General features: G+C 38.0%; 1 protein-coding gene across 2 annotated transcripts in view; it reads left to right on the top strand.

Annotated features, from left to right (window-relative positions):
* Nucleotides 1–14940, top strand: part of LOC126101610 (protein strawberry notch) — a 274618-nt gene that overhangs the window by 219368 nt on the left and 40310 nt on the right. For both annotated transcript variants that reach the window (XM_049912293.1, XM_049912294.1), the window contains 2 exons: nucleotides 14251–14376; nucleotides 14457–14578. In XM_049912293.1, coding sequence (XP_049768250.1) covers nucleotides 14251–14376; nucleotides 14457–14578 — 248 coding nt within the window. The remainder of the gene's footprint in view (nucleotides 1–14250; nucleotides 14377–14456; nucleotides 14579–14940) is intronic.

Genomic DNA, 14940 nt, shown 5'->3' with positions numbered 1-14940 from the left:
CATACTTCTCCACAAGAGAACAGTTCACGATAAAATAAATGAACCAGAAAGCACCGAGTTTGTAGTTACTTATTGTGAAACACTAAATTTTGAAAGTAAGGTTAAATGAAGTTGAAATTGCTTACAAAAGAGCCGGAATAACGATTAGAGTTTGTGGAGACTGATGTGCTTAAACGGACAAGTGGTATCATTTGTTTGGATCGAGTTTTGAACGACACATCTGGAAACATTTCGGGGGTTGCACAGATCCAGAAGAAGTGCAAGAAGGCCACTGTGATGGTTTTGATGCGTGCTGTGCGCGGAGGACAATACCGTTGCAAAGGCAGCATACACATTGGAAGTCATGGGAAAGAGACCCAAGGGATGACCTAGACAACAGTGGGCCAACACTCTGCACAATGACTTGAGGGCTGTAAATATTCGTCTATACATGGCCTATTACTGAACAAAATGTAGACAGCAAATCTGCTCAACGGACCCTGCCACCAGATTGAACAAACACTAAAGAAGAAGAAGAAGAAGAAGAAGAAGATGTAAAGTGATGGGGCTGACTTACAGTTATTCACTTCACTGTTCTCAGGAGGTTCTGCCAGTTTGGCCCGCATATCTGCAACCACATTGCCGGCACTTAATCTTGTAAACATCTTTGTTACCACAGGGTTGTACCAATCATTCTTTGTGGTGTATAAACCACTGTCCATTGTTTTTAGGGATAAAATATGTAGGTATGACATTAAAGATTTTGGCCACCTGCCTACGTTATTCGATATTGCTCTGTAATAAGGTATTCTGCAATATATTTTATTATCAACATTCACCACCTATTTAAGATGAGTGCTATTCTTTAATCCCTTTGTACTACACCCTCTGACAATCTTCTGTTAAATCATTAACCATATCCAGAGGATAACAACTTACCTGGGCCAAATATCTAATGGTATCAAGTTCTCTCTTTGCCTCTTTATTGCGTGACAGAATTTCCGCACTCTGTGCAGCATTGCTGTCCTGGCAGCATGTTTGAGACCTGGGATGATCAGAAGAATTGATTATCAGAGTATTGTCATGGTGCACTTACAATAAATATTGAACCCATTTTTCCTTCATTTAGGGAGATGTTTAAATCCTAATAGGGTCGCTTATCATATGCAACAATTCGGTGGTAGATTTAACACTTGAGTGAGCGCGCCTGTGTGTAAAGTGTGACAGTCACAAATAATATTGTTTTGTACTGTTACGTTGTTGTTTTATAATTGCAAGCCTGTACCTATTCCTTCATTATTGCTTCAATTAACATGGTAATACATTTTGTAGTCATTGGCCAAGTAAGCAGAAGTAATATAAGATAAACAGAAAGCTAGGTCAGAAAAAATTTACAATCCGTACAAGAAAAGACCCAGATTCTGAACTAACAGCACCATCCAACAATGAGACAGTCAATTACAAATTAATTAGTTAGCAAATAGGCAGTTGACAGGAATTTGATGCAACTGTGCTGGTTAATGCTTTGAGGAGGTCATTAGTGTAGGCTAACACTTACGTGCAGTAACAGAGTGATACAATGAAAGGTTTACTTTATTGTTGTTTAATTAAACAGTGATTTAGCTAATATAATGTAAGTTTATTTTATTATTGTTTAATTAAACTAAGATTAAACTGTAATTTTGTTCATACATGTTTACCCCAGTAACATAAAGTCAGCTGTTCTTCACACATTTACAGGCTATGTCGCGCACCCGCTTGTGTTGTGAAAAACTGCGCACCTGCTCAATGGTTAATATAAGGATGTTGGCAGTTAAGTGCCTCAGCACGTTTCATCCGACTGATAGTTATTGCAACCAAAAATCATAATTACATTTTGAATACACTGTTTATAGCAGTGGTTTCCAATTTTTTAGAAACCATTACCACTGAGTGCACTCAGATATTAGCTGTTACCTCCTTTCCAGCCACCACCAACATTAACACCTGATTAAACTTTAGGATGAAAAATAATTTTCTTTCGCCACTTTAATTTTTAACATAACTAAAAATTAATGATATTTACTTTTTTATAGGCGTTTTATTAAATGATGAACTAATGAGTCAATAAGACAATCACTACTGTTTGTTTATAACGACCTTTATTTGTTGACAAAACGTTTTTTTAGTGCTTCACGAGTGCTACCTACAAATCCTCCTTGTAAAAGAAACTTGGCTCTTCACATTGAGGGCAGACACTTGTTGATGCTTCTTCTGCACCACTCATCTCTCTAACTACCCTTGCTTCACCAATAACCTGCACCCCCTATTTAAAATCAACCAAATTAAAATGTGTATACTATACTTAGGACTATTGTGTGTAAATCACTTGACGGCTGGACTGCTTACTTCTCACTGAAAGAAATTATCACTGCCATTGTTATTAATTGGTGATAATAATAATAATACTATCAACTACAGGAGTCATACCACACAATATCCACCAGTACAGCAACGCAATGCAGCTACATCCAAACGTATATATACAAGTACAGAAATCTGTCATTATTGATACATGTTCAATTACCCGAAAGTTCCTAAATGCAATGTAACATATACCGTACAGATAAAAGGAAGTCATGCTTGGTCAAGGTCCGCGTCACTTTCCATTTTTAACCAGACATAACGTCTGAGAAAGGAAAGAAATAAAAAAAATAATAATAATGGGTAGGCTCTACTGTGAAGAAGTAGCCACCACATAGTTACTGTCAGTTGTGCTGTAAGCTAGTTCACATATTGTTCCAAAGTGGAGAACAAAGCAATTTCTAGTTTATCGCAGGAACTATCTACAACTCAGAGAAGGCATTTTCTTGATATGTTGAAGCATATGTGATTCGTGTGTGTCATTTTTGCTGTCGGAGATGCAAGGTGTAAAATAATAATAATAATTTTTTTTATTTTATTTTTGTTTCCTGACCAATACACTATTAAATTCTTCTGTCTTTACCTCTCAGAAAATTACATTTCACTCCCCAGGCTGGGAACCATTGGCTTACAGACTATGATCTTGTCCTTAACCTGCAGCTGTGCATTAAAGAATATTTGTTCAAAGTGCACGATGTAAATGTTGGCTAAGGCAGTGGGTATAGGGCAGTCCATGGCTAACACCATATTTTGTTTGTAAACATTTTCCCCAAACTAAACTGTGAACATTTTTGTGATTTTGACTCCTGACCCCCCTGCTACACCCTTTGATGCTCTTTTGTGTTCCATGGACCTCAACGATATTCTGTGAAGCCTGCATTTTCCTGCTCGGATGGATGTGATGGCCTGCAAGATCTTAATAAATTGAGTGGTAACACCGAGCCTTGTTTAAATTGAAACTCCCATCCTTGTTTATTAAGCTTTCCAACATCTTTCTTTAAATAAGGCTCTTCTGTTATGCTGACTCAGAAACTCAGTGTTTGCACCACACTAGTAGTCGCCTCGTATTTCATTTCAGAATTATTGATTCTATTTGAGGTTGCACTCTGTGACAGCTGATTCACTCGGTTGTTTTAGTCAAGTATGTCACTTGCATCTGTCCTCGACTGTTCTAATAGAGCTCAAACGCTTTCAGACAAGGAGAGTCTCGCCGAAGAATTACAAAGTGTACAACCTGTCTTCTTAAGGAATGAGTATTCGGACCATCAGATTGAGTGGCTTTTGTGGTCAAACTAAAGGACATCCAAGAAACAAGCTGAGACTCTGACAGAGAAACAGAGAATTGCTTATCTACCTTATACTGGGTCAGTATCTGGAAAAATTGGTAGACTGCTACTATGTACTTCAGTCCTGACAACAAAGATAAGATAGTCTTCTTTGTAACATGAAAAAGATACAGGCTTCTGAAACCTGGGTGTATACTGCAGTCTGCACAAATGTGACATGTCTCAGGTGGCAAAGTATTAGAACAGTCGAGGAGAGGTGCAAGGAACATCGGTGATACACCTGACCAAAATGAACGAACAAATGAGCTGTTGTCGGGCTTTGTCTCAAATAGAATCGTGAAATGAAATTTGATGAGACTAATATTGTGGTGTAAATATGAAGGTTCTGGGACAGAATAATTAAGGACACTATTTAAAAAAAAAAAATCCAAAAATCTAATAAGCAGGGACAGGGGTTTCAGTTTAATCGAGGCTCGGGCTTCAGGACACAGTTTATTGATATCGCACCAGGCATCACACCCACCAGAGCTATGAAGCACTGAGAGAATGTGCATTTTGTAAAATATCGGTGCACACTCTGAGAAACAAGAGTTTTGAAGGGCACAGTGGTCTTCGGGATTTGAACTTGCAGTTGGCTATACATAACGGCACGAAGCTGATCGTAGTTCACAGTCCGGTCGGAGTCCGGGCGAACAAGTACGTGTAGTACTGCACCTAAAGACAACAGAAAAGAGTGATGACACAGTCAGTCTTCAAATTATATTGCATAAGATGGAAATGACAAGTTGACAGAGCATCCCAAAGTACACCATTATTTGTTTACTATGAGACATCGCACTAGCCACAACGCGGCCCACTGCGAACACTGTTCTTGAGTGTAGTATGAGGTAGTTTCTTTTTGTGAGCCGCTGGAAATCACCCTTACTACTGTAAATAGATCGAAATCTGCTCTGGGAATGAATTTATTTGGGGTGGGTTGTTTCTGGAGAGACTACTATCCCCTCCCCCATAGATAGTAATAGTGTCTACTCTCCACAAAATATGGAACCTGTCACCACGTAAACTCTCTTGTCAGTGGTAGGTGTAAAGGCCTGTACAGGAGAGGCAGAGATAAGGGACAACTCAGTACCAAACTCATTCCACTAACCACAGGTAGTCAGGTGCTTTCTGACACTTCACATGTAGAAGAGTCTGCCAGAGGAAAGCAGGTGCACGAGAACATAGGTCTCTTAGACCAATATTACACTATATTTCATTGTCAAAGTTGAGACTTCAAAAATTTATGTCAAAGAATTTTGACAATGTAATAGGGAACTTCATCAAATCTCGCCTCTCATCACAGAAATTATCAAATCTAGAGACTCACCATAGAACTTTTTATCAATTTTGTAGTTGTTGGAACACTAATTCTACTAATTAAATTATTCAGGACACTAATTCTATTAATCAAATTATTCAAAAGTAAAAATATTCTTATTGCCCATAGAGTGTACTAAACATTTATTACCTCCAGATATTCCTCCTCCAGTGCTTTATAAATTGTTTCACACATTTATGGAATTATTTTGGTTAATATGCACTGTGGTATTGTAGTGTTGTACTGTAAACTAGTGCAGCTCTCTGTTGTGTCAACAAATTGCAGTGTGTTGGTGAGCCTGTCTTCTGCACGAATAGCATTTCTGAAGTGAGTATTCTGGTTTGTAATACGAGAAGCAACTTTACTAAGCAAATACCGAAGTGCACTCTCATCCATTGGAAAGTAATTTATGAAAGACTTGACGTCCTCCACTTGCAGGTCTCGCAGCAAGTTTTGCTGAATCTTTTTCTATCTCGCCATAATACCCACAGCTTCACCCGAGTGTGTTTCCTTTCTTTCGAGATGCACGCATAATGCAATTGTGGTACAAACAACTGCAGTGCATAACATCAAGTTGTTATTGTCCGCCATCTTGAACTTTGACAAAGCATATAACAACAGTGTGTAATATTCCTTTTTAGCGCCACGTCAAAAATCTTTAACAGAGAAATTCCTTTGTCTAAGAAAAGTTCAAATGTACAACGAACGATGGGACTCCTTATGAAATAGCAGCAAGGGATGGGCAGGAGTCAGTATCTGGGTTGGCACTAACTTGCGATCAGCCTTTTTTTCAATCACTGGACTCCTCCCCTGATGTAACCGAGAACTTGAGAGACAATCTTTGCTGACTAGTGCCTGTGTTCACCAGTTGTATAGTCTTCATCAGGGGAGACTCCGCTGACCTCACAGCAGTCGATGGGCTAATTACAGTTCTGTAGTTGGTAGTTGTGATGAAATAATCTGCAACACAGTACTAAATGCTTTCTGTGGTAGTTAATGGTAACATATAGGTTGGAAGCTAGCTTGTGACAGAAATACTGTATTTACCTATTTATAAGCTGAGATTTTTTTCCCGAATACCTCATTGGAAAAACACGAGGTGGTCTTACATTCACAGATTGAGCTATTGTCGAAGATGCCAACATTTTTTTACTCTGTGTAACAACTAAATATAGTGGTCATCTTACATTTCGATGTGAAGCTTTTGTAATTAAGGTTATAGACAGATTTAATTTGACTATTTCAGAAGGTTGGGGGTGTCAGCAGTGACACTGACTCGGCTGAACACTAGGGTGGTTGTTGGGAGAGGAGTGCCGAGTGGGCAACGCATTTCAACATGCTGCTGATTGTGAGAACGCGACCCGTATACCTAGCTTTTTATGAACATCAATCGTGTTTTAACTGCAGCTCGCCCAAATCCAGTTGCAGTTGGAATTGAATTGATTTGACAAACGGACAGGTACTTCACAATTTCATACATTTCTACATGAGACAAACTGATTTTACCATAAATATGTTCACTCGGAATGCTCTAAATGCTGCCCGACAAATGAAACATCAGCTTGAACAATGGCATTAAAGCTGCTACTTCAAGATAGACAGCAAATGATAAAGTGTGATGTTATCCCAAAGCTGTCTGTTCTCTGTTGATTCTGCAGTAGGAAGCCAAGAGTAGGATTTATTGTCATTCCTTTGTGTAGATTGTCAGTAGTGTAAGAACGGCAAATTCTAGCAATAAATACTGGTTCAAAATAACGGCTGTGACTTGTTTGACAAATGTGGATCTACGAATTCATGGTTTACAGTTGTTACACACTGATGGTACAACACTGATGCTGCATTTGGCTCGGAAGGAAGGAATGGAAGTAGCCGTACAAATTAAGATGATATTATTTATGATGATGATTTTTTAACTTCTACTTGACCAACGAGGATCAGTTAACAGCTTCCAACTCCTCTTCTTTCTTTGTTGCTTCCTGTTTCTGCAGTAAATATTCTCCCCACGTTGTCTTTCCCTGTTTTCCGTTAAGTTAATGATGATTCATGAAGTATGGGCCACAAACAACTTTGCAGCGGAAAGAAAATTTGGTGTCACAGTAGCAAATGGTCATAGGTGCCATCAGAAGAAGAATAAATTCGAGAACACCAGTTCTACTCGTCAAACTTCCAGTGGATTGAAGCAGGAAACATTCCATTAATGGGAGCAGCTAGTTGTTCAGTACATGTGAGAGAAGCACATTGAAGTCTTACCAATGCCTCAAGAAATGACCCAAATGAAGGTGCTGGAGATAAAGAGGAATTTTCCAACAGCATGTGTTGTGCAATTTGAAGCGAGTACTGGATAATGTGTGACGACAAGGAAAGGGGGGAGGAGGGGGGGAGGGGTTACGTTACAACACAGAATGTCTCGAGCTGGGGAATACCCACTGTGTTTGGCAATAAATATTTGTCTACCTGCATCATATAATCAATATTAAGAAAACTGCACGACTATTTGCTAGATCGTTTGGGTAACGCCGATCTATTGCCAGTTTATTTTGATATGCTGCCAGATGTTACTGTCAGTGTGAAGGCCATTAAAATTCTTCCTATTGGAAGTTATATCTGTGATACAGCCAAAATAACAGCAGTAATCCTGGGTGCACAGGCAGATAGAAGGAAGCTGCCCCCGTGTGCGATTCTTTGCAGGAAAACCTTATCGAAAGAGAAACTGCCTATGTCCCTTATCTTCAGTTGCCAAGAAAAGGGATAGACGACCAGTGACTTCACGCTAGATTGGTTGAAGGTTGTCTGGAACAGAATATCAGTTTCCTTGGTTAACAGATGGATTATATTAGTGCCGGATTTTTTTCAGTGGACAACTTGCCCAGGAAGTTAAGGAGTAAACTAGACAGAATTGATGATAATTCCTAGTGGCATGACCTCACAATTTCTAGTAACAGATGTTGTTGCGAGTAGACACTTCAAGGCTCACTTGTGACAGCTTTACAGGAAGTGGCTTCTTAAGGGAGATTGTGCATATGGGGGTGCAAGTTAATGAAACGCTCAGTATCTGTGCAGGGTCTGTTTACGTTTACTGCCTGGCACCGAATCTCAGGTGAATCTGCAGTGAAGGGATTGATAAAGTGCTGCATAGCAATTGCCATGGGTGCCTCAGGAGGAGGGAATGGCAATAGCCTTACAAATGAAAATTATGTTACTAATAATGATGATGATTTTACTATCTTCAATTTGCCCAAGATCATGTGACAGCTTCCAACTCATGTCTTTGTTGTTTCCTGTTTCTAAAGTATGTCTTCTCCCCATGTTGCCTTTCTCTTTCTTCTGTCCATGTTGTTCCTGATTTTTTTATTATTATTATTAAATAATAATATTATTATTACCAGCGTACCCAGCAATGCCTCACAATTGCTAAATACGTATGGGGATTTGGATATATGTCTTAATATCCTCCTCCCCTGTCACTCTGTCCATCTCCTCTTCCCTCCCCCCCTCCCCACCCCTCTCTCTCTCGGACCTTGAGCTTTGTTTATTGTTATTGCCAACAAATCCTTAATTGGTTGGAATCATTGGTGACCGGGGTATGAGAGACATCTCCTCCTGCTGGATCTGTGAGGATTGACAGTATTTCGCATAGTTTTTCTCTGCAGGCAGATAGTATTACAAAGTTTCGGATGATACAGATTCAGTAGTAGTGTTCTAATCGTAAACTGATAAGCCGTAAATACAAGTGTCCTATTTTCTGTGAGAACTGAGTGCGAGGAAGAAAACATAATAGCAAAATATGAAGTATACAATTTTTATTTAAAATTATATGCAAGGAGAAAGAATATATAAGAACAGTCAGTCTGTCTAATAATTTAAATGTCCTACTATTTTAGTTAAAACTGACTGCAAGAAAGAAAACGAAAGGACACATTTTCTCACCACAGCATTTTCTTTCTAGCAGTTTGTTTTAACAGAAAACTTGTACATTGTTCCTTGAAAAATTATTTAGGCTTTGTTTGTCTGAAGATTTATTAGAGCAGCGTGTAACAATTTCACATAAATAGATCAAGATCTTTTCGAGACAACTATTTTTCTTTGTATAGTAGTATAGATTTTACATACACATTTATATGCCATATATATTAAAAGACAGCGTAGCTCATGTCTGTCTAAACGTTTAGGGGAGTTGGATTCGACTAGGAAATTTATGCACCGTGACCACACAACAAGTATTGCAAACACGGGAAACTCCAGTGACAGTTGTATAAATTTTGAACAGTTTTGTTAGTATTGTGTGTCAATTTCAACACAGAGTGATCATCTTCAGTGCAAAATGAAGTCCAGTAGACTCATTTAATCGTGCACAAAATATAACTTTAAGTGTTCATAATGAAGAACATGCTGACTAGCAGATAATATTCAGACTGACTTGCTACGTGGTACTGATTCTTCTGGAAAATCTGAAATTCTCAGGGAATTACATGTCACATGGAAAAATTGAGGAACTCACAGAGAATTTAAGGGATTTCTTAAAATCTCTTGGCATTCTTGCATTTTTAACCTAGCATTAAAACTGAATGTTATTTAATTTATGAATTACAAATTTTAAAATAGTTAATATTTCAAAGTGTATTAATTATATGAATATTATTCCGTATAAATTATCAGTTTTTAAAAATGTGGTTAAACTACTGCTAATGGCTGGTATATAGCTCAGTTGAGAGAAAAGTAAAGTAGTTATTGTGATATGCTGGGAGGGGCCTTTCACATTTCCAAAAGAGATCCGACAAAACACACAGAAATTTTAGTCATGCGTAAAGGCTGTCAGTGTACTGAAGTAATTGTAAAGCTAAGTAGAAGTGCTCCATTTTTAAATGTTCCTTCACGAAGGATGATCCAGAAGTACTGGCCTGATTTAATTCCCCCACTACTATCAAGATGAGCTCTATAGATAATTTACAGTTGAATGTTGAGAGAAACAGTTGAAATTGCTAAAACCGAATGCCCAGTGCCCATCAGAGTCCCTGTCAGATTATACACAGGTTGTTTTTTTGAAACTTTCACTCCAGTAGTTTGTTTACATACAGTTTGTGTGCATTAAAGTTACATTCTATTGTGATTAAGTTAATTTAACAGATATTGCAATTGAGTGAGTGCCGAGTTCTTGTTGTAGGCGAAACTAATTAATTTTTTACGTTGTATCATACACCTGAAGTGCTAACCTGTAGGCCTAATTTTTGCAGCTCATAAATAATGAAAATTGCTGTATTGTACAGTGTGTTAGACAATTTAATTCTATTTTGAAGCGTGTAATGTATGTTGCAATGTGTGATAAGAGCAGATGTTGCCTTAAGATAGTCAGAGAGGGAGTGGTATTTATAGACTGTGAGGAAAGGACAAATTAGGAACAGGGTACCAGGTCACAAGTATTGTGAAGGCAAATGCTAGCCTTTGCCATATGACAGAGGGTATAGGGAATTTGTGCAGAGATGTTAGCAAAGAGGATTGGTTATTGTAGTAAATGGAGCAGGCAACAGCCACACTAAGAACAGTAATTACAGCATTAGGGGCAGCTTGGATGCAATAGGAGTAGCAGCTACTTCCAGAAATGAGAGATTTATGGAGGTTCTGCAGCACTATGACCAGACCTGGGTTAACACTGCTGTGAGCAGTGTGTACGTGAATATGAACAGTTTGCTGCGGACTGACATAAAATCTCATATTAGTCCAGTGGCTGTTGCTGCAGTTTGGGAGGTGGGGTATACTAGACATGGCCTACACCTGAATAGGAGGGGGAAAGATAGGTTGGTTGAGCTTCTTGCAGATAATATTGGGGGGAGGGGGGGGGGGGGGGGAATCACCACATAAAGCAAGATCCCTATGGTTACTGGTGTCAGGGGGCAACATTTTTGGGTTAGAATTGGGATTCAGGCACCCTGTTTTGGAAGAAGTAAAAATAACAAAAAAGCCCCATGAAATGCTTAAGAAGAGCTTCTCGATTGTTTGGAAAATTTAGAGAGCTCTGAAATGAGAGAGATCCTGTGCCTGTCTGAGTGCCACATAACCACCAGGTTAGATAAGTTACATGTAAAAGATTGCATTGTAGCAGCTTACTCGTGCAGAACTAGTATGGGAAAAGGAAGAGTTGGTACATACATTAAGAAAGAACACATGTTCAAAAGTATTGAAACAAGTAGATTTTGTAGTGATCGTCACACAGAAGTTTGTGCTTGTCAATTAATTCTGAAAAATAGTTCACTTTAAATTGTGACTCCGTATAGATCCCCAATGGGAAATTTGGAAGTGTTTGCAAGGAATCTGGATTCCTTACTGTGCTGTACCGGCAGCTGTTAATAGCCTGTGGTGACGTCTGTGTAGATTTTCTAAAGGATTCTGATAGGAAAAATTATCTGGAAACCTTATTTGGACCCTACAATTTGATCTCCATAATTAACTTTACAACGTAAATGGATAAAGACGGTTGGACCGTAATTGACGTTTTCTTTGGTGAGGCTCAAAGAAAGAAAATAACCGTTCACCCAGTAACAACTGCTCCCTCCGATCATGATATACGGTTAGGATGAATAACATAGTGCCTTGTAATATGGATACTCCTCAGTGGAAATCACTTAGAATAATTAATAACTCCGGGACAAATGTTTTCAAGAATTGTGTACAATACATGAATTGGTTATTAAAAAATTGGGTAACATGCATATAAAGTGAGAAATCGATAATTTCGACAACAGACTAAAGGCTGTGAGATCTGTTCAAAAAATTCTGGAACTTTGTCCACAAATCTTTTCTGCACTTTTCTTTTACTTATTGTGCATGGACTCCTTCGAAATACTCTCTTCCACAATTGATGCACTGCTCCCAAAGCTGTTTCCACTTTCAGAAGTAGGCTTGATATGCCTCTTGCTGGATCACATGATGCCCCATCTGCGAATTTTCTTTTATCTCATCCGTCGTTGACGATCTTCGTCCTTTCAGTGGGGTTTCTAATTGGTGATCCTAAAGCTTTTCACAGATTGCGATGCGAAGGTCTTTCTGGTCTTGACTTACGAGCCTTGGGATGAACTTGGTGGCAACACAATGTCATGATCCAGATGAAATGTTACATTCCGCTGCAGTCTCTCATACAGCCAATCTTCGATTGGTATGCACTGTTTCATTGACATTCCTGATGTGAGCGTTGTTAGCAGCGTTTTTGAACAGATCTCTTAAGTGGAATGTAGTGAAATGAGAGATAGGACATCCAGCCACAGAATAGGATAACAATGGAAGGACTATAAATGACAGGTCACAAGTAGCAAACATATTTAATAATCATTTCTTAGATATAGTAGAAAGCATAGGGAGTAACAGTTCAAGAGAAAAATCACAGCAGTATGTTGAAAAAGTAACTCTCATAAAATTCAATGAATGTATCATAAACTACTTTTTTCTGAAATTAAGAATATTATACATTCACTCAAAAATGAAAGCTCATCTTGTTTTGATGGTATTGCAGAAGAGTTGTTGTACTTAGAATGCCATTTACATGTTCTGTCACCAAATTTTACGAGCTATAATAAAATAGCGACTGTTGGTATTTTCTGTGACCTATCTAAAGCGTTTGATTGTGTGAATCAAAGTATTCTAACCAAAAGAATGTAGAAAGCAGTACTTATTAATTCAGCCAATATAGTCTGGGGACGTAATTCTGACGGGAGAAATCATGCAAGGCCTTCCCCAAGGCTCAGTCGGGGGTCCACTGTTGTTTTCTCATACATGTAAACGATCTTCCATCTAACATACTAGCAGAATTAGTTCTTTTTGCTGATGACACTGGTATTGTAATCAGTCCAAGCATACACACAGAAACAGAAGAAATGGTAAACAGTGTTCTCAAAAGTACCATTGATGGTTTTCTGCAAATTGTCTCACCCGCAATTTTAAAGAGAGACAACATATTCAGTTCTGCACATCTAGGGGTGCTACACCAATGATAAGTGCAACACGCAAAGAGAAAATAATAAATAAATGGAAGCTTCAAAATTCTTAGGTGTCCATATCAGTGAGAATTTAAACTGGAAGAAGCACATTTTGGAACTCCTGAAACAACTTAGTTCAGCCACATTTGCACTGAGAATCATTGCAAATCTTGGGGAGATGGAAATCTGTAATTTGATATATTTTGCATATTTTTGTTCTATAATGTCATATGGAATAATGTTCTGGTGTAACTCGTCTTTAAGAATGAAACTCTTCATTGTGGAAAGAGGTGCTGTAAGAATATTATGTGATGCTCACCCACAATTATCTCATAGATATCTAGAGTTAGGTGTTTTGACTTCTGCTTCAGAGTACATTTATTCCCTCATGATGTTTGTTGTAAATAATCCACTAAAGTTCAAAAGGAACAGTGAACTTCATAATTATAATACCAGAAAGAAAAAATGGCATTCATTATTTCACATTAAGGTTGTCTTTAGTACAAGAAGATGTGCACAGTGCCGCAACTAAAATTATTGATATAAAGTGTCTGACAGACAGAAAAAGTAAAATGACAACCCCTTTTGTTCTGTAGAAGAATTTCTATTATTGTAATGTTGAAACAGTGGTGGATGGAAATTACTAACTCACATCTGTATATTAAAAACAAACAAACAAACAAATAAATAATTAATTTAAAAAAAAAAACTTGTAAATGTCCAGCACATAGCCATAGCACAAATTAATTTTTGTTGTTGTGAATGTTCCACATCATTACAATCTATCGTGCAGAATGATCTATGGAATGTGAAAGTAGTTAACAGACAACTTATAAGCAGCTTGAATAATATTCCTCCAAATAGTGTAAAATGAACATAACTTGCATTATGTCAAGTAATACCAGGTCTCATGTCATGCCTTATGTAAGAATCTATTGAGAATTATCGATTTTGGGTTGCGGATGTTGTTTGGTTATTATTATATAGGCTGTAGCCTACATGAGAGAGAAAATCCAAATCTGATTCTGTTCTTTGAACAACATAGCAGAATTAACTGATAAAACTTAGGTCTGAAATATATACAAGTATTTAAGATGAGCATCTGTTCGGGTTTGTGAAAGGATATTACTGCTTGGAATACTAACAAAATAACTAATGTAAAACAGGGTCAGTGCTCTGTTGTAACAATAGTATCATGTTTAATGTGCACTCCACTTTTATGTGTTGCATTTCATTCACATCCTGCTCTTTATCATTACAGATACGGAACAATAAGCAGACAGCAATTTTGGCTGTTGCAGTAGGGACCCCTAAAGGAAAGAAGGAAAATGACAAGAAGGCAAAAGATCAATTCTACACCATTTACAGGCCCAATACTGGATTACAGGTATATTGTGATCTCAAATAAATTAGAAACATTTTATTTGAAAAATTAACATAACTATTAATATGTACTTTCTGTGATAGCTGCGCCAAGAGACATTAGGGGAATTAGAGAAAAAGTACAAAAAGGTTTCTACGGATGATGCGCAGTCCCACTGGACACAACAGTATGACGCCTCAGTCACTACGTGTTCCCATGCCTACTGGTGAGTGCCTGTTCTTTTTCAAAGCTGAAGCCTATTCACTTTTCAGCTATTTGCAAGTCTGTTTGCGGAATGATTAATTAGTACCTAACACTTTGAGACCTCATTCCAGATTTGCAGGAGTACACTTGAAATCTAAATGGTGTTGTGTGGTATTCACATATGAAATAATTTTGTTGAAGATAAGTGTTAACTTTGTAATCAAGTGCTTTTATAGACTCCCACCTCAACAGCTGTAATGGTGCCAAATTTCTGGGAAAACTTGGTTAAGGTCATGTACATAAACTTGCCAGTTATGTTGTGGTTGAAATCTTGCCAGCACTTTCATTACCTATCATCGTGCCCTGAAGTGACGGACATCGTAC

The sequence above is a fragment of the Schistocerca cancellata genome, chromosome 9, assembly GCF_023864275.1.
Source record: "Schistocerca cancellata isolate TAMUIC-IGC-003103 chromosome 9, iqSchCanc2.1, whole genome shotgun sequence".
NCBI classification, from domain to species: domain Eukaryota; kingdom Metazoa; phylum Arthropoda; class Insecta; order Orthoptera; family Acrididae; genus Schistocerca; species Schistocerca cancellata.
The sequence above is the reverse complement of the archived record's forward strand: the minus strand, read 5'-3'. Positions and strand labels throughout refer to the sequence as shown.